Source organism: Periophthalmus magnuspinnatus, chromosome 11 (genome assembly GCF_009829125.3).
Source record: "Periophthalmus magnuspinnatus isolate fPerMag1 chromosome 11, fPerMag1.2.pri, whole genome shotgun sequence".
Lineage (NCBI taxonomy): Eukaryota > Metazoa > Chordata > Actinopteri > Gobiiformes > Gobiidae > Periophthalmus > Periophthalmus magnuspinnatus.
The window spans coordinates 32,293,142-32,314,057 of record NC_047136.2 but is presented as its reverse complement, the minus strand read 5'-3'; the positions used below and the strand labels follow the sequence as shown (position 1 = coordinate 32,314,057).

General features: G+C 43.8%; 2 protein-coding genes across 2 annotated transcripts in view; one reads left to right on the top strand and one right to left on the bottom strand.

Moving 5' to 3' along the window:
- The window catches only part of pex11b (peroxisomal biogenesis factor 11 beta), a 217,894-nt gene that overhangs the window by 70,715 nt on the left and 126,263 nt on the right, over positions 1-20,916 (top strand). The window lies entirely within an intron of this gene.
- LOC117393369 (semaphorin-4B-like) overlaps positions 2,523-20,916 on the bottom strand; it is a 45,617-nt gene continuing 27,223 nt past the window's right edge. Inside the window, exons 9-17 of the mRNA XM_033991488.2 lie at positions 20,651-20,773; positions 18,928-19,055; positions 16,469-16,650; positions 15,790-15,934; positions 9,739-9,925; positions 5,505-5,614; positions 4,908-5,074; positions 3,670-3,758; positions 2,523-3,412 (exon numbers count right to left, since the gene is read on the bottom strand). Coding sequence (XP_033847379.1) covers positions 2,766-3,412; positions 3,670-3,758; positions 4,908-5,074; positions 5,505-5,614; positions 9,739-9,925; positions 15,790-15,934; positions 16,469-16,650; positions 18,928-19,055; positions 20,651-20,773 — 1,778 coding nt within the window. The 3' untranslated portion in view covers positions 2,523-2,765. The remainder of the gene's footprint in view (positions 3,413-3,669; positions 3,759-4,907; positions 5,075-5,504; positions 5,615-9,738; positions 9,926-15,789; positions 15,935-16,468; positions 16,651-18,927; positions 19,056-20,650; positions 20,774-20,916) is intronic.

The window sequence follows — 20,916 nt, the reverse complement described above, 5'->3', positions numbered from 1 at the left end:
CCCGAGGCTGACCCACCAGCTCGACGCCCAATGAGATCACGCCATCCACCAGACCGCCTGCAATACTCAAGACTAGGTCATCCTTTTCTGCACAGCCTTCAATCTTTATTTCATGGGTTGAGCACAGCTTTCACCTCTGCTTACGAACTTGAGGATCCACCTGCCCTTGTCAGTACTCAAGCCATCTGCCATCAGCCAGTCGCATGTACAGGGACGTCCATGAGTTCAAGGGGGGAACGTGTAACCCGCACTTCCTAAAATCTTTTATTGTGGATGCCACTTCCTGTGCTGCGGTCCCCTCTGCCTTTAAGTTGCGAGGTCACGGAGGTCACTTCCCTGTCTCCTCCTCCGCTCCTCACTGTGGCTGTGGCATGCTCAGGTTGGCGTCTTGGACAAAACGCGATCTCCAAACTTTCCACTTCTCAACGGTGAGTTATTGTGCACATCGGCGTTTTTACTTTGAGATTAGCGGTCGCATTTATGTTGTTTACATAACACTCATCGTTTTGTTTTGTTAGTCTCGCTACCGCTCGCATTCCAAACTCCCTAGAGCCTCGTGTATACTAGCGACGTTTACTAGCGCTTGGAGTTTCTTAAAACATTGCTCATTTTGAATTAATTATAGAACTAACTTAAGTTTTGGTAAAGCCGAATTGTAAATAATAATAAATTTACCAGGAGCATTGTTTTATATTGCATTTCTAACTAAATTTTGTCCACTTTTTATAATGTTTTGTGTGAACGCTAACTCAGCTATACATTTCCGTTTTGTTTTGACTGTAGCTACAATTATTTTGATTGGTTGCGCAACTTTAATGTAATCTAAGAATCTGCTTAATTATTGAGTTCTGATTTGATTAATTCTTGAATATATGAGAAAAGTGCACTTATTTGTTTAAAGAACTACATATTTTGATTGTGTTTAATAGCCTTAAAGGGTATATATTGATGAAATGTATTATCTCTACTGTTAACGTAGACGGTTTTGTTTATCATGTAAATGTTAATTTATTATTTTGACCTTTTTATAGGTCAGGTTTTTTTTTCCGGGGACTATAACCAGAAATAACATCTTGATGGCGAGCTACCCAGATATGTGGTAGGACAAACCAATTCACTCATCCTACTGCTGATTTACCCTCCTGGAATCTATCATTTTATGCTTGAACTCTGGACCAAAATTGGAACATTGAACTCTCGAACTTTGGGAACTCTTGAACTTTGACATAAAGTCATAAAACCACACATTGAACTATTGCACCTACCCACACTACACACTCACTGTATTACTCTTATTTTATACATTTCAATACACTTTTGCTTTAAAAATTGAATATTGGTGTTCGTGTTTTATTTACACCCCAGGCTCCAAAAAGAACCAATCTTCTGATACTGCCAGTAGTAATTGTACTTTACTCACCGAGGTCGCTGTCAAACTCCTAGCCTACAAGCGTTACACGCAGCCAGGAAAGTCCTTGTCTCCAGTGGAGGAGTCCAAGTTTCTCAGGTTCTTGTTCACGAGTGAGGGAAGGATGGAGCGTGAGATTAACAAGTGGCTAGGTGCAGCATCCGCAGTGATGCGGTTGCTGTATCGGACTGTTGTGGTAAAGAAGGAGCTGAGCTGAAAAGCAAAGCTCTTGATTTACCAGTCAATCTACAACCTACCCTCAATTATGGTCATGAGCTTTGGATAATGACCGAAAGGACATTCGTGGATACAAGCGGCCGAAATGAGTTTCGTCTGCAGGGTGTCTGGGTGCTCTGATAGAGATAGGGTGAGGAGCATCGGTCATTCTCCACTACCTTTGGAGGTATTTCCCACCTTGATCTTGGGGCTTCCAGTCCGTCTGCACAGATGTTTCTGTACACTATGCCTAGATGATCACCTAGACGACTGTCATGGGTATGAGATATATATATGTGAAATGGTTTTCACTTCACAGCTGTGCCTTGTCAAAAAATGCCAAAACTGCAAACCAAGATTTAAAGCAAAGGGTGATTATTTAAAACATGTTTGAATGCAAGACAAATTTTTGAGTTACTTTGAGTTTATTTTTTGTTTACTACAATCATAGTTTTAATACCTCAATGAGAATGTACAATTATGGGAATAAAGTAGAAAATTTATCAAAGTGTGTCTAAACTTTTGACTGATGGTGTACGTAGTGCACCTTTAAACAAGACAATACATTCCTCACACTCCTTCAATCTAGCTTTGTCATCAGCCCCGTCTGTTATAAAATCTAATAAAAGAATCACATAGCAGCTTTTTTTTATTTCTCTGACACAATAAACGGTGAGCAGACTGATTCTTTTGTAAAAAAAACAAAAAACAAAAAACTGAATAAAACATGAACTTTGTCCAAATAATTTCTGTTAAGTACAAACAATGAACACAAAGCTTGACCATGAGACAAGACCTCATCCCTCAAGTGTGTGGGCCAGTCCTAGGCTCTCCTCTTATATCCTCACACAACAGGACAGTGGCAGGTGTCCTCTTCTGTCCATATCTCACAGTGGGACACTGATCTGTGGACAAAAGAGGACACCTGCACACAGTGGGACATTTGGCAGGTGTCCTCCTATGTTCACGTGTCACAGTGGGACATTGGGCATGTGTCCTCTTTTGTCCCTGTGTCACAGTGGGACATTTGGCAGGTGTCCTCTTCTATCCACATCTCACAGTGGGGCACTGATCTGTGAACAAAAGAGGACACATGCACACAGTGGGACATTTGGCAGGTGTCCTCTTATGTTCACATGTGTCACAGTGGGACAACAGGCAGGTGTCCGTTGAAGCTGCTGTTGCTGTGCTGACCTTTGGGACGTGACTCCATAGCGCTCCCTCGTGGTCGAGGAGGGGTTGGGGGCTGCGGGGCCGTCCTGTTGTGGGAGTGCAGGTGCACAGTGTACATGAGCAGCGTGAGCAACAAACTGAAGCACAGCACCAGCAGCCCGCTCACTATGAGGAGCTCTTTCAGATAACATGGGGCCCCAGGGGCCTCCCCGAAGTCTCTAGGCACCGAACTGTCCATGTGCAGCGGGGGGGTGCTGGCCGGAGGTCCGCGGGGGTGTGTACGGTGCTCTGTGGGGTGCTCCGTGAGATGCTCTGTGAGGAGCTGGGTGGGGGCAGAACTGGACGGGGAGATGGGGATGCTGTTCTGTCGGACCTGGTACACAGCCATAGTCTGCTGGAAGCCCTTCTCTACAGACACACACAAGTAGTGTCCCAGTGTGGCTGGTGTGGCCACGAAGCTCAGGCTGCCGTCGTCCAGCTGAAGATACAGCTGCTCTGACAGGCGGCTGTTGGGACGCTCCCACTGCTGCCGGGACAAGAGCGAGAGGGCCGGGCAGTGGAGCCAGACCACCTCATTCAGAGAGACAGTGACGAGCACACTGGGAGGGCATGGGGCTGCAACACAGACATATAACACAGTTGTATGTCTGTGACCTCAACACTGTCCCAGAGGTTATAACACACACGGAGTTACATGTCTGTGGCACACACACACAAAAACACATGCACGCACACACAACAGTTACATGTCTGCAGCCTCAACACTGTCCTCGGCCTCTATCCAGATTTACTCACCACAACTCCACCTGTGTTCCAGGTAAGAGGTTTCTTTTTGAGAACAATCTTCTACTAAAGTACTAAACAGTAGTTACCTGTGGGCATGTGTGATCCAAACAGAGCTCTGTGTGTGATGGAGCCTACACACACATCATCCACCTGCCCCTGCTCCACATCCTGGGCCCTGCACACACAGTAAACATAGCACACACAAAGGTTTTATCTGACAACACACTTTTACTAACACTTTCATTGGTCACGGCATGGTCGCTGGCATGTCGGGTTGTTTTTGCTACTTGATTTTTGCCACTTCCTGGGCTCCAGATGTGGTTTTAATCAGTCCCTCACATTCACTTTGTCCCAGACTTGAGCCAAATAATTTTTTTTTTTTCACTAATGGTGTTGCACTGATGACGTTGCACTGATGACGTTGCACTGATGACGTTGCACTGATGACGGTTGCACTGATGACGGTTATGCACTAACTGGTGTTGCACTAATGGCGTTATGCACTAATGGCGTTGCACTAATGGCGTTGCACTAATGGCGTTGCACTAATGGCGTTGCACTAATGGCGTTGCACTAATGGCGTTGCACTAATGGCGTTGCACTAATGGCGTTGCACTAATGGCATTCTTTCATTGGTCACGGCATGGTCGCTGGCATGTCAGGTTGTTTTTGCTACTTGATTTTTGCCACTTCCTGGGCTCCAGATGTGGTTTTAATCAGTCCCTCACGTTGACTTTGTCCCAGACTTGAGCCAAATATTTTTTTTTTCACTAATGGTGTTGCACTGATGGTGTTGCACTAATGGTTATTCCCTAATGGTGTTTGCACTAATGGTGTTTGCACTAATGGTGTTTGCACTGATCGTGTTGCAGTAATGGTTAATCACTGATGGTGTTGCACTGATGGTGTTGCACTGATGGTGTTGCACTGATGGTGTTGCACTGATGGTGTTGCACTGATGGTGTTGCACTGATGATTATTAGTGAATTATAAGTGTTTATATGGGACCACACCATAAAGGAGGAGTGAGTGAGTTAGATGACAATTCAAATGTAAAAAGGCATAACTCATCATTCAGTCTTTATATGAATACACTGTTTCCTAGAACTTTTATTGGCATAAATAGCAGTTTTTGCATGAAGTCCCCTGCAGGATTAGTCTTGTGAGAGCATTTTGGGCCAGATACATAGAGATATGTAATAGTTTTGAGAACTTATGCCATGCCCATTTTTTAGTAACCAAATCGATCGGCAGGACATGTCTTTAGTCAACCAAGAATTTATTTAGTCGACTACAGCCCTAAACTCTAGTGTGTGATACTTACAGAGCACTGGCCACAGAGCGGCCCACCTCCATACAAACACGCCTGCCACTGTCCCAGCCACAGAAGGGGTCCCTACTCAACACACACTGGGCACAGGTCCGGTAGAAGGAGCAGTTGGCCATTGGAAGCCTCAGAACCCCCTCTGACGTCCCAATGAGTATGACATCCTGTGGGAAAGCACACACTTGACACTAGAATTGTATGTAAGTATCAAAAATCAGATAACAATCAATATTAAAACTAGTATCAAAACTATATACTCATTTGAGCAATCCATACTAAAAAAAAAAGTCACAGGGCAGAAATGAACCTTATTACACACATATAAGGTCACATGGGAATAGAAAAGCAAGTTTTACCATTTAATGTTGAAAATCACATTCTACTGTCTAAATAGTGGTTTACATTGTGATATCGGAATCGGTATAAAGTATCCTAAGCCTATTACCTAGTATCAAAATCGAGTTTGACATGTTGGTATTGTGACAATACAACTTCACACTCAGGTCTACAACATCAGGTGCATTTGTAGTATTTGTAGCATTTATAGTATTTGTAAGCTATACTGTTGATGGATGATCACGTTGAGGAAAATACCTTGGAGAGCTTCATGCCGGTGATGGTCTGGGGCTGCTTGAACACTTGAATCTCCTCTATGATGTGATACCCGCTCTGCAGCAGCACTGCCTTGTGGATGAGCCCTGACACTGACAGAGGAGGAACAGTGAGGGTGACTAGTTTGTATCGGTCTCTACCATAGACTGTATATAGAAGTGAACTAAGGGAAGGTGACCACTAGCGTCCAACTCGATCCAAATGAAACTCATCAAGGCTAGCAGTTATGGGGGAGACTTGGAAGCTGAGTTCCACATTTGGAATTCCGACAGCGGGTATCATAGCAAGCAAAGAGCTAATCCAGTGTAAAGCAGTTGAAGGTAACTCCCCTCCTACAGACAGATTTGGAGCTCAGCGAAGCCATTAGTGTTTTAGGAAGCATGCGGTAATCTGTGTGCACTAAAGTTTTTTGCGTTTTTTTTCTTTTTGATAACATTAGTTTACAGGTCTAGTGTCTTTGTCTGGTGTGTGGGCGTGCAAGGTGACCTGTTTGGGGGAGATGCAGAGACATCCTGCTCCTTCACTGATGTTTGGTGGGTTTTCCCTTTGGGAGGATCCTTCGAGTGCCTCTTTTGTTGTCAGTGGTGGGAAGAGCACTTTGTTAGAAGTATGAGCTGAGAATAGAAGTATGGGCATTTGACCTGTTTTTAGTAAATCAAGGTAAGTAAAGTGTGTGACTGACGTGCACCTTAACCCCTCGTCTACAGGCCGGTGTCTCACCTACAGGCCCAGTTTAGCACAGAGGCGCTGCTTTTTTGGCTTTGCCTATCTTTTTGTTTGTCTTGCCTATCTTCACCTATTTTTTGTGGCAGAGAAGAGGTTGGCATTCACCACTGGCTGGGTAGTGTTCTCATGTGCACAAACTATGGTGTCTTGTGGGGTCATCTTATCCAGCCTTGCGGACCCACTGGTCTCCCATTGTAGTGCTTGAAACCGGTAGAACTTTGTGAAGATTGAGTTTAGAGTTAGCTGGTCATCGGTCTGTCTATCCACTTGGTGTGCATTGGCACAGTCAGCACTTCACCTCACATTGAATTCTGATTTGGGTGTGTTTGGTTGGAGAAAAACGATGACCATCTCTGACTTTTTTGAGCCTCCATCTGAAGAGTTTCTGGCACTGTGGGTACACTGAAACTCCTGAGACTTGGTGCTGAGGCCTCCGCAGTCACTAGGGCATGTGATTCATTAAGCAGCCCATTTTCAATAAAATTGGTAATTAATGTCGCTTTCACATTTTCTTTCAATCATTTACTGTCAATTTCAATTTTCAGTAAACTCCACCACACTTCACTTGCACACAAAACAATAGTGATCATACCACACAGCAATATATCGCGGCTGGTTTGGCTGGGGGTGGGCACTTAGTAACGCTGTCAATCAAAACTTGCTAACGCTAATGAGAGTAACCTCAGAGCAACAGGGCACCAAATTCTTCTGTTATTAATGTTCATATTATAACTTCTGGACAAAATAGCAAAATAAAAACACTGGGATCATGTAGAGCGGGTTAATACAAACATTTTAACACAGGGGTCACCAACCTTTTTGAGACTGAGGGCTATTTCATGGGCACTGAATAGTATGAAGGGCGCCACAGGTACTGTTTGCTAAAAACATCCTGAATAACAAAACTGCATGGATAACTAACGTTATAGTGATATTAAAATAGCAGTTATTATAACACTATGGGAAGTAATTGCTCACATATCAATAATAATTATTTTCCAAAATTATCAGTCATTTACACATCAATAAAAATCAGAAAAACATATCTGAACATGAAACATTTATGTTTATTTGCTCAAACATTTGAAATACCCGTTGTATTTGTAATGCAAATGATCACTTCTAACATTTTTAAGCTAAGGAAACAACACTTTTTTTTGCCTGAACAGGTTAACAAGTTCTTTCTGAACATTTAACATTTTATGCAATATTTTTTGATGAATATTGCTGATGTTTAAATAATGAAAAAATTGTCTCTGATTTCATTTACTATGAAAGTGGGAGTTGTGACACTGCTGCTCACCAGCGCATTATAATCTGATGAATAATTTGACACTGCAATTCCGGTCCTAGAATTCCGGTCCTAGTCTGTTTATGACTTGGGAGTACTTTTTTACAGCTTCAGCCAAAGCTGCAGATGCAGAAGCATCGTCATTTAACACTGCCTGCACAGAGGGAAAATGCAGCATTTTTTTCCTCTGTACCTGCGTGGAGAAAAACTTGGCTTTAAATGTGTTTACTGCACTGATCATGTGAGCAACAGTTTTATCTTTACCTTGCAGTTCCCGATTCAGATGGTTCAGTTTCTCAGTCAAATCAGTTAAAAATGCGAGGTCAAGTATCCACTCTGGGTCCTCCAGCAGCGATGCGTCTTCCCCCTTGGACTGCATAAACTCTTTGATTTCACCCAGAAGTGACAAAAAATGCTGCAGAATCCGACCCCTGCTGAGCCATCGAATTTCTGTGTGTAATAACAGGTCACCATATTCAGCAGACAGCTCATCCAGGAGCATCTTAAACATTCTGTGTTGTTTAGCTTTGGAGCGGATGTTGTTTATGATCTTCACAACAGCAGTCATCACATGATCAAAGCCGGTCACTTTCGTACAAACCGCTTGTTGATGAATGATGCAGTGGTAGTGCAGAAATTTTGGGAAGTCTGGATCATTTTTGCATTGTCCAATGAATGAGGCCAATGAAGCCCACTTCCCGGCCCGTCATAGCTGGTGCCCCATCAGTACATAAGTTGAGGTCAACTTATGTACTGGCACCTTTTTCTCCACAAAAACGTTTTTGACTGCGGTGTATATGTCAACTCCCCACGTTGTTGTCTTCAGTTGCAGAAGTGTCAGCAGTTTTTTGTAGAAAAATCATCAAACACCATTCGGACAAATATCATCAGCTGAGCCGTGTTGGCGCCGTCTACCGACTCGTCACACTGGATACTAAACCACCTGCACGTAGCGAGATCCCAGTCCAGCTGCTCTGTTAAATTCTCAGACAAAGATGACACTCGTCTAGCCATCATACTTGCTCCAAGCTGGACTTCATAGAGTGCAGAGACGACATTGGGACCATGTTTCTCATCTTTGAATAATGTGTTAGCAACAAGTATCATAGCTTCTTTAAAAACCTCCCCATTCAAAAAAGGTTTCTTTATCAAAAATGTGCAGCTCTACACAAAGCTTCGGTTGCGTTCTGAGATTTTTTTACCGGCCTTGTGAAAAAAGTCTGTTGTGTGTCTAAAGCTGCCTTCAACCCATGGACTTTTTCTGTCCAGGTGGGTAATTTACATTGGAGTTTTTGTGGCAGGTTTTGAAGTGCCTCTCCACATTGTGCCGCTTTAGTACTGCAACAGTTGTCCCGCAAATAAGGCACAGACATTTCTCTATGAATGACGTAAAAAAGAACTCTTCTTCCCATCACTGTGAAAATAGTATGTCCTTTTTCGCTCTTCTGCCATGATTTTTGGGGCAAGCGTGTCAGGAAAGAGGTGTGGCGGCCGTGGACGAATCAGCTTTGACTTAGAAGGAGGCGAGTTCGATATGAAATATTTCTATTTGAATTTTTTTATTTTATATAACGCAATTTTAAAAATCTGCATAATGTAAGCATTAATTTTAAAAAATGCAACTATTGATTTACAATATGAGCAGTGCTATTTTTGGAGCATGCCTTGCGGGCGCCGTAAGGGGTCCTTGGGGGTGCATGGTCGCCTGCGGGCAAAACGTTGGTGACCCCTGTTTTAACATTAGCAAAAGCACACTCTACATCAGGGGTGTCAAACTCAAATACACAGTGGGCCAAAATTTTTAATTGAACAAAGCCGCGGGCCAAGATTGAACAAATGAACCTTTTAATATGGAACCAAACAAGTTTTGATTTAACAATGAATATTGAACAAGCAAGGCTTATATAACTTTAAAGTGCAGGCATGCAAAATCGAGTTGCTAATAATACTACTACTAATAATAGTAGGAATAATAATAATAATAATAATAATAATAATAATAATAATAATAATAATACATATCAATGGCATATTAAATAAGACAAGAAAAGTCAGCTATTCCACCACTGTCATATTCTTGTCATGGATCTTGAGAGCACTTTAATAGAGTACTACTAGAGGCCTCCAGGCAGACTTACATGCCTGTGACCAAGTTGAGTTTACTGTTTGTTTGGGGTCCTGGAGGGATCTGGCACATACCTGTGAGTAGAAAGAGTGTGGTATAATGCCTTCCACTGGCAGCTTGCACCCTCTGCACGCTGATACGGCTGTAGCTGTGCTGTGATACTAAGGTGAGCCTCCTGTCCACTGGGCGCACACTCTCATCGGTCAGGAAGTTTTCTTTAACGAACCGCAGTGCACTGTCCGAGGAATTGTGCAGGCCACACTGTTAATGGTACGAGAAACATAGTCAGCAGTTATTTGGGATGACTAATAAACATTAAAGAGGGGTATTACCTCTTTATGGTTTTGGTTGTGCTATACAGTGTTCCCTCACTATATCGCAGTTCACTTTTCACGGTCTTGCTGTTTCACGGCTGTTCATGTTTTTTTTTTGTGCAATTTTGCATGCTTTTTTTTTTTTACAGTGTATGAACGTGCATTGTGTTCTGCGTCCTGTGGCTGATGGACGTGCCATGTCTCTTGTACAGTACAGAATGCGTTCAGCCAAATGTACATAAATGTTTGATGCTAGCAGTGTGAAACACTGGCGCGTCCAGAACATGTTGGAGTCCTCTAGTTGGACGCCTTTGCATTTAAGGACAAATGCCTCCAATGCACGTCTTGGACGCTCTGGACCCAAGTCATCTTGACGTGTGTCCAAAGCGTCCATTGCAGTCTGCAAGGGCCTTTGGATGTTTTGTTTTCCCAGGACACAGAGGCACAGTCAGAGGAACTGTGAAATACACCTGAGTCACGATTAATCATTTCTTATGTGTCTAGCCTCATAGGTTGATCATTAAATTAAAATTTGTTACAGTATTTTTAAAAGCTGTCATTTTTATTTACAGTACAGTATAGTATTTGGTATCGTTCTATAATACTGTGCTTATTTTTTTTAAATCTACGAAGGTTTGAACTTTGAGAGTGTTTAAACAAGAGAGAATGTTAATGTCTGTCTGAGAAACATGTATAAAGTGTGTGGAGAGGGCTTTTACAGCCTTAAAATATGTATAATAATTGTAAAAAATCCAGTCCTAGTTTTCTACTTCACAGATTTCGTTTAGCGCGGGTCACTTTTGGAACGTAACCCTGCGATAAATGAGGGAACACTGTGTTCGCGTATTAACTTGTTTAATTAGGTTCAGTTTCATATTTGATGCTCCGCCTCTTCCCTCATTGCCTCTTCAGAGCGCTATCATGACACAATCAAACTACTGAACATCACATCAGATTTGTCGGGTTGTAGTGTATTGTTTTTTATCATGTTTTTGTATGTTTATGGAGAATTGTCGTGTGGGCGGATGGGTGATGTAGGCTTGTGAACAGAGCTTTGGATAGGATCGTATTGCTAACCATAAGGAGGGTTCAAATAGGGTAAATTACTCAAACACGTATGGATGATCTCTAAAACCTCTTCAGGCATTTTTTGATGAGGGAACAATATATATAACATGGTAGAAAGCACTAAAAAGTTAATTTTATTGCATAAGAGCCCCTTTTTATAAAACATATTTTTTGAGTATTTGTAACTGGTTCATTGATCATGTTAGAGACTTAAAAGCATGTTTTGGTAAGGTCAGAGAAGGCATCCTTTTTTCAAGTCAGAGTAACATTGCTGCAAAATAAAATAGCTTGAACAAAAGTGCTCAAGAAAGGGTCCAAAAGTATTTGCATAAAGAAACTACATCAGTTCATATTGTCAACATAAAGCTTTTATCACTTGTCATCTTACTTAAGGTGGGAAGACAAACCAAAGTGTTTACTCCAGGAAGAGTACTGTGACACTGTACAATTTACAATGCACAATAACTTCTGCTTGAGTGAAATTGTTAGCAGTAAAAAATTTTCTGAGTAAAGGTTTTGGTTCCTCTTCCCACTGTAAGTATGTCTACAAGTGACTCGAGCTTTATGTTGAAAATTGTGTTTCTTGCACCTCTCCTTCAGATATGATTTAGTGTGTCTATTTTTCGTGTCCTTTGAAAATACCAGATTTTGTGCATTATTTAATATTTTGTCCTTCCAATTACGTTAACTTCAACATAACATTCTTCTAAATCAGTGGTTCTTAAGCTTCAAGCTGTCCATCATCCCTGTCCCCAAGAAGCCCAGGATCACTGGATTTAATGACTACAGACCTGTGGTGCTGACGTCTGTAGTCATGAAGTCATTTGAGCGCCTGGTCCTGCACCACCTCAAGTCCCTCACCTCCCCCCTCCTGGACCCTCTGCAGTTTGCCTACAGAACCAACCGGTCTGTAGACGCCGCCATTAACCTGGCCCTTCACTTCATCCTCCAGCATCTGGGCTCCCCGGGAACCTACACCAGGATCCTGTTTGTGGACTTCAGCTCTGCATTCAACACCATCCTTCCTGCTCTGCTCCAGGACAAGCTCACTTAGCTCAACATGCCTGACTCCACCTGCAGGTGGATCACTGTCTTCCTGATGGACAGGAGGAAGCACGTACGGCTGGGGAAGAATGTCTCGGACACTCGGACTATCAGCACAGGATCTCCACAGGGCTGTGTACTTTCTCCCCTGCTCTTCCCCCTGTACACCAACTGCTGCACCTCCAGCCATGACTCCGTCAAACTGGTTAAGTTTGCAGATGACACCACCCTCATCGGGCTCATCTCGGATGGCGATGAGTCTGCCTACAGGAGGGAGGTGGACCGGCTGGTGTCCTGGTGCAGCAGCAACAACCTGGAGCTTAACGCCCAGAAGACAGTGGAGATGATTGTGGACTTCAGGAAAGTCACAGCCCCCCTGCCTCCCCTCACCCTGAAGGTCAAGACACGCACCCGACTCATTCGTGGACTGCGAGCGTCTCCAGACGTCGGCCATGTCCTAATTCAACAAATGCACCCTTTGATGTGCCTATCGAAGAACCCGCCCGACTTAAATGAGCCGTTCGAACGGCATAAAAACATAAGACATAAAAACGAAGAAAAGCAACAGACTTTGCTGCGAAAATGACATGAGAGTGACACTTGGCAAGGTGAAGCAACGTGTTTCTGAACTGGTCTTTCAAAGGCAACAGCAGAAGTCACACTGATTTGCAGTAAATATTCATTATTATTCTAGCCTGATGGAAATTAGGTGATGGGTGTGTGTTAAAATGCTAAAAATAATAAATAGCATAAATACAATAAGTTCATTATTGAAATACATAAGGTTAAAAATTAAAATAATTTCAGTGTGGTAGAATTAAAAAAGGTCATGTCTTTGTGAAAAGGTGTGTATGTAATTTGTTGTGAGTTCATGCATTGTATTGGTTTTATTATTTGAACACAGTAGTGTTAATGCATGGTTCATTGTGCACCAGTAAAAAAACGTATGTCTTGAATTTGAAAAAAATTATATTTTATTTTTCAATAAAGAAGGGTTCGGTGAATGTGCACATGAAACTGGTGGGGTTCAGTACCTCCAACAAGGTTAAGAACCACTGCTCTAAATTAAGGCTGAATTGTTCTCATTCTTGTGTGTTATTATTAAATAGGGTTAGGCATTATAAGTAATTTTTTACTTCAGCCTAAACCCTTTAGGTCATGATAGAGATGTTATGTACAACCTTATACAACTTGAATAATGTTTGATTTACTTCTCTCAAACTAAAAACACATCTTGTGATGTTATGTGGAAACTAAACATACACCTTCACTAGATTGCCAATCTCTACTCAACAAAAGGTCAAATGTAACAGTTAACTTGAAAACTATCACTTCATGACATCGCAAGGTAGAACAGAGCATTTTGAGCTTTGGAGATGTAGACAGACTAATAATCAAGTGTTACTCAAACATGTGTGAATGAAACAAAACACAACTCCAGGACTGTTTTTGAGGAGGTAACAGCATTATAAAACAGCTTAAAAGCTCAAAAGAATCCATTTTGTGTAATATAGGACCTTTAAAGTGAAGTAAATCTGCTTGTCCATAGAGATGTTGAGACAAGCAGGTGACATCAGGCCACATTACAGGTCAGCTATACCATCACCACGAGAAATACAAGTGACAGACCCTCTATGAGAAAAGCTATATCGTGCATAAAGATAAATTCTGTCAAAAGACCAAGTCAAAACATGTCATTAGAATTATGGGTGAGAGACATGCCAAAGAACTGAGAACACGATTTTCACACATAATTTCAATTTAATCATGGTTCATATTTTCTTAACTTGTATAACTTTAGTTACCTCTTAAAAACTGTGCCAAAACACTTAATTCCTTAGAATTAGCAGTTCAATTCTATCCAAAGCTCAGACCACAAGTCTACGTAACCCATGCTCCCGCAAGTTTTCATAAAAGCATGATACAAAACAATATACTACAACTTCACAAACCTAATGCAACATGCAGTAGTTTCATTAATAGGATGCACGTTGATTATGTTGTGATATCACTCTGAAAGTGGAGCAAACGGAGGGAGGACTCAGTGTGTCGACAATGATACTCACTCAACATTTAATACATTGTTTTAAAATGATAGCATTTTCAGAACAGTAAAGGGTATCATAGTGATCTAAATATGTTATGTGTTAACATTTAGAAGAATAATATCCCCTCTAAACAAAAAGCAGGAAATCACCATATGGCATGTTACCAAAATAGCAGATTATCACAGAAATAATATCACACAATTTTTTTATCACCATGTCGCCAAGCTCTACATTATACACTCACCTGAAGGATTAAGAGGAACACCAGACTAATACGGTGCTTGACCCCCTTTCGCCTTCAGAACTGCCTTAATTCTACGTGGCATTGATTCAACAAGGTGCTGATTCATTCTTTAGAAATGTTGGCCCATATTGATTGGAGCATCTTGCAGTTGATGGAGATTTGTGGGATGAACATCCAGGGCACGAAGCTCCCGTTCCACCACATCCCAAAGATGCTCTATCGGGTTGAGATCTGGTGACTGTGGGGGCCATTGTAGTACAGTGAACTCATTGTCATGTTCAAGAAACCAATTTGAAATGATTCGAGCTTTATGACATGGTGCATTATCCTGCTGGAAGTAGCCATCAGAGGATGGGTACATGGTGGTCATGAAGGGATGGACATGGTCAGAAACAATGTTCAGGTAGCCCGTGGCATTTAAACAATGCCCAATTGGCACTAAGGGACCTAAAGTGTGCCAAGAAAACATCCCCCACACCATTACACCACCACCACCAGCCTGCACAGTGGTAACAAGGCATGATGGATCCATGTTCTCATACTGTTTACGCCAAATTCTGACTCTACCATTTGAATGTCTCAACAGAAATCGAGACTCATCAGACCAGGCAACATTTTTCAGTCTTCAACTGTCCAATTTTGGTGAGCTCTTGCAAATGGTAGCCTCTTTTTCCTATTTGTATTGGAGATGAGTGGTACCCGGTGGGGTCTTCTGCTGTTGTAGCCCATCTGCCTCAAGGTTGTGCGTGTTGTGGCTTCACAAATGCTTTGCTGCATTCCTCGGTTGTAACGAGTGGTTATTTCAGTCAACGTTGCTCTTCTATCAGCTTGAATCACTCGGCCCATTCTCCTCTGACCTCTAGCATCAACAAGGCATTTTCGCCCACAGGACTGCTGCATACTGGATGTTTTTCCCTTTTCACACCATTCTTTGTAAACCCTAGAAATGGTTGTGCGTGAAAATCCCAGTAACTGAGCAGATTGTGAAATACTCAGACCGGCCCGTCTGGCACCAACAACCATGCCACGCTCAAAATTGCTTAAATCACCTTTCTTTCCCATTCTGACATTCAGTTTGGAGTTCAGGAGATTGTCTTGACCAGGACCACACCCCTAAATGCACTGAAGCAACTGCCATGTGATTGGTTGATTAGATAATTGCATTAAGGAGAAATTGAACAGGTGTTCCTAATAATCCTTTAGGTGAGTGTATAACACAAGTAATAATAATAGTAATACAATTTACATTTGATAATCAAATGTAACTTGTATTCCTTTACATTTACTTTATAATTAAAAGAGCTACTTATTATTCACCCTGAGTTGTGTTACTTCCTTTCATCCCTAGAAATGGTTTATAACACTAATAAGAATTATTAACAAAATGAAGACTTTGACAGAGCTGACCTCCCCGGGGCTGGCTATCTTCTCCTGGAGTCTGGAGCTCCACTGCAGTGTGTCCCTGTTCAGGACCTTGTAACTCCCAGAGAACGCTGACCTGAAGGCCCCAAGATTGAAGACACAGACGGCTGAGAGCCCAGAGTTTAAACGCCTGGGACAGAGAGGATGGGGTCAGAGACACAGTTCTCCCAGAGGACAGAAAGGACAGGCTCAGAGACACAGCCCAAACATGGGACAGAGGACAAAGTCACTGCCCTACCAGAGGACAGAGAGGACAGAGACACAGCCATACCACAGGAAGAGAGGACAAAGACTCAGTCCTACCACACAGGACATGCTCAGAGATGCAGTCCTGTCAAAGGACAGAGAGGACAGCCTTATAGGCAGATAGAGGGGGCAGGGGAACAGACAGTCTTACCAGAGGACAGAGAGGACAGAGACACAGCCCTATTCCAGGATAGAGAGGACAGAGATACAGTCCTACGACAGAGGACAAGCTCAGAGACACAGCCCTAACACAGGACAGAGAGGCCAAACACACAGCCCTACTAGAGGATAGAAAGGACGGGCTCAGAGGCACAGCCCTAACATGGGACAGAGGATAAAGACACAGCCCTACTAGAGGACAGGACAGGGAAGGTCTCACTAAAGTGGGATGTAGGTGATTCCTCTATTGTTTGCTCACCACTGAGAAGTGAAGACCCCGTAGAACAGGGTGTCTTCAGGGGAAGCGCCCTCTCCTGGTGCAAGCATGTCTATGTCCTGGATCAGGTTGTAGGGCAGTTCTCCGTCATCCTGACAGAGCAGCTGAGCTTTGGCAAATGTCGTCCAGCGCCTCTGCAAGGTCCTCTGGCCGCCCACATCATTCTGCACATGAGACATCAGCACACGGGACATCAAGTGTTCTCACAGCACAATCATAATCAGTCATCAACACAATTATCAGCATTTCACTGATAAAACTACTGCACATCGCAGCAAGTTTGTGAAGTTGTATTTTTGTAGTAGTATATTGTGTTGCATCCTGCTTTATATATTAATGGAAAACTGTCATGTGGGAACATGGGTGGCGTAGGCTTGTGGGCTGAGCTTTGGACAGAATCGTACAACTGATTTTCATCCCAGACACTTCTTAAACAGAGGGAATACCATCCTGATCTGCCATTCCACAGGCACTGTCCTGACTGCCACACAATGTTGCAGAAACGTGTCAGCCAAGACAGAGCAACATCCACAGACTTAAGATACTCTGGACGCTCTCATCTACCCCTGGAGCCTTGCCACCAAAGTGTCAATCACCTCAGTGACTTCAGTCAGGGTGAAGATCAAAGTCCTCAGTTTCTGCTTCCTCCTCGGAAGACGTGACGGTGGAATTGAGGAGATCCTCAAAGTATTCCTTCCACCGTCCAACAACATCCCCAGTCGAGATCAGCTCTCCGCCCGCATTGTAAACCATGTTGGTGAAGCACCGCTTCCCCCTCCCGAGGCATTGAACGGTTTGTCAGATTTTGAGTCTGACCAATAATCCCCCTTCATGGCCTCTCCAAACTCCTCCCAACCCTGAGTTTTTGCCTGTACGACTGCAGGAGCCGCGGCCACTTGGCCTTTCAGTACTCGACAGCTGCCTCAGGAGTCCCGCATGCCAACAAGGCTCGATAGGACTCCTTCAGCCTAATGGCATCCCTTACTTCCGGTGTCCACCACCAGGTTCAGGGGTTGCCGCCACAACAAGCAATGCAATGCAGACCTTATGACCACAGCTACAAGCAGCCACATCAACAATAGAGACGGAGACGGATCAACAATCCCAACCTCCCCTGAGATCTGGGAAAGATGTGAGTTCAAACCCCCCCTGACAGAAGGCTTTGCCAGACGTACCCAGCAGACCCTCACGATACTGGGTCTGCCAAGTCTATCTGGCTTCCTCTTTTGCCAGTGCATCCAACTCACCACGAGGTGGTAATTGGTTGACAGCTCTGCCTCTCTCTTCACCCGAGTGTCCAAGACATGCGGCTAGAGGTCAGATGACATGACAACAAAGTCCAAAGATGATCAACCTCTGACCTAGAATGTCCTGGTGCCACATGCTCGAACATGGTGTGCGTTATGAACAAACTGTGACCAGCACAGAAGTCCAATAACAGAACACCGCTCTACTACCTCATCACCCCATCACCCCTCCATAGGTGTCACTGACTTTGCCCACATGGGCATTGAAGTCCCCCAGTAGAACAACAAAGTTGGTCGGTGCATTGTCTATTACCCTTCCCAGGGAAGGCCGGGTACTCTGCACAGCTGTTCGGCCCATAGTATGACACAACACTGAGAGGGGTGAACTCCAACATGTGATGGCTGAGCTGTGGGGCAATATGCAAGTCCACACCAGCTTGCCGCCTCTGGCAACACCAGAGAAATGAAGAGTCCAGCCCCTCTCAAGGAGTTGTGTTCCAGAGCCCAAGCTGTGCATGGAGGTCAGGCTGAAAATATCTAGTCAGTAACACACAACAAGCTCAGGCTCCTTCTTCCCCCCCAGGGAGGTGACATTCCATGTCCCCAGAGCCAGCCTCCATGTCCCTTCAACTGCCGACCAGGTCTTTCATGACCGGCCCCGTACAGATCCTCCTACAGGTGGTGGGTCCACGGAAGGATGGCCCCATGTCACTTGTTTGGACTGTGCCCAGCCGGGCCCTGTGGGGAAAGGCATGGCCAGCAGACGCTCGATGTCGAGCACCCACCCCAGGCCTAGCTCCAGGGTGCGTCACCGGTAACACCAATCAGGGCGACGTAACTGGCCTGGTTTTAATCCTAATCATTAAGGGCTTCTGAACTGCGCTTAGTCTGAACTGTCCCCCAGGACCTGTTTACCTTGGAAGACCCTACAAAGGGAACAAAGCCCCCGACAACAAAGCTCTCAGGATCATTCGGGTGCTCAAACCCCTGGACCACGTTATGGTGGCAATTTTGCATAATACCCCCCTTCAATCTTGAGTCATAGAGCACAGTGTAATCAGGAAATGGGTTTTTGCTCATGTAAACCTAAAGAAAATGGCCAAATGGAAGAAGAACACGAACAACTCCTTTCCTGTAAAAATGACAGAACAACACAAAGCCAGTGTACACTCAAGCATGATATGAAGTTCTTACAATGCAGATCTGAGCCACACGGGACACCAAGAGCCTGTCGATGAAGTCATACTCGCGCCCCACTTCACTGAAGAAGTAGTAGATCTTCTCTTCCGTAGGGACAAACATGGAGCGGATGAACGTGGGGTCTGCACAAACACAGGAGTCAGGGGTCACATGGCACGTTTGGTTCTGGGCTTCTCTTATTACTCATAATATCCATAAAAAATATTTTGAATGTGAGCAACAGACGCAACAGAAGTTAATGTTATCCAAGTTTAAAGGGCCCATATTGAACCGTTTTCTGATCTATGTTTCCTCATCACAAACATACATGGAGTTGTGTTCCGTTTCATTCACACATGTTTAACACACAAACTGCATAGTGCAACCCTGCATAAGTTCTTCTCTCAAACGGAAACACTCTGTTCCACCTTGCGATGTCAGATGGTAATACATCTTATCACAGTGGAAGTGCTCTGTTGTGTTTTTAAACTCCATACACCTCCACTTCCATCATAATTTCAGCCCTAGAGGTAAAGTAAAGGTAAAAGTGGCCATTAACTTGAAAACTACAGCTTCAAGACATAAGGGGGAAGAGAGCATTTGATCTTTGGAGATGTACACAGACAAAAAAATGCAGAGTTACTCAAGTACGTGTGAATGAAACAAAACACAACTGCAAGTAAGTTTTCTGATGTTGTAGCATTAAGTTAATTTATTGTGTCAGAGCTTCCATCCATTTTCTTCCGCTTTATCCAGGGCCAGGTCGGGGAGGAAGCAGTTTCAACAGGGAGGCCCAGACTTCCCTATCCACACACACTTCCTCCAGCTCTTTCGGGAGGATCCCGAGGCGTTCCCAGGCCAGCCGAGAGACATAGTCCCTCCAGCGTGTCCTGGGTCCTCCCCGGGGCCTCCCCCCGGTGGATTGTGCCCAGAAGGCATCCAGGAGGCATCCGGAATAGATGCCCGAGCCGCCTCAGTGGGCTCCTCTCGATGTGGAGGAGCAGCAGCTCTACTCCGAGCTCCTGCTGTGTGACCAAGCTCCTCACCCTATCTCTAAGGGAGCGCCCAGCCACCCTACGGAGGAAATGAGTTTCCTCCGTAGGGTGGCTGATCTTGTCCTTTTGGTCATTACCCAAAGCTCAGGACCATAGGTGAGGGTAGAAAAGTAGACCGGTAAATCGAGAGCTTTGCCTTTCGACTCAGCTCCTTCTTTACCACAACAGTCCGATGCAGCGACCGCGTCACTGCAGACGCTGCACTGAACCGCCTGTCAATCTCACGCTCCATCCTTCCCTCACTTGTGAACAAGACCCTGACCCTGTCACGATCCTTGTTCCAATTATCATAAGGGTATTGTGAACTCAATTGAGCTCCCACTTTTGGTTAATTTAGGTAACTGTGTGTCATTATTTTACCTATTCATTTGAGTTGAAACCTATACAGCTGCTATTTTGATACATCATATATCTTTTGACTTTTCTTTCAGATAACCACACATTATCACACATGTAAATTATACACACCTACACAGCCAAATCAAACTCATTCACCTATGCCTTCATATTAGCTGCCCCTTCCTCTTCAGTAGCAGTTATGCACTGACATTTAATTTGAAGAATGCTCCTCAATATTCATCATACAGGAAGCACACAGTATTATATTACTTTGTGTATTGGTTAAGATAAAGTAAATAAAACAATAATAAATTGATAAATGAAAGATTCTTCAGTGGACTCACCCTCAAGCCAACCCAGAGTGTCGTCTAGCTTCAAGTCGCCACGGCCGGCTTCGCTCAAGTGTCGGGAGATGACGGGACGATTCCCTCTGTAATCGGCCACTGTTCCAGTGTACAGCTCCCCATCTGAGACACCAAGCATAAGTCATTCCACAAAGGTGGGTGGTATGCAGTTACATTTAGTCACTTTTTTTATTTTTTTTTTTTTTATTATTTGTCTTGGGCAAATGGACATCTTTTCTCTTTGCATAGCCTAGGCAGCCACAATC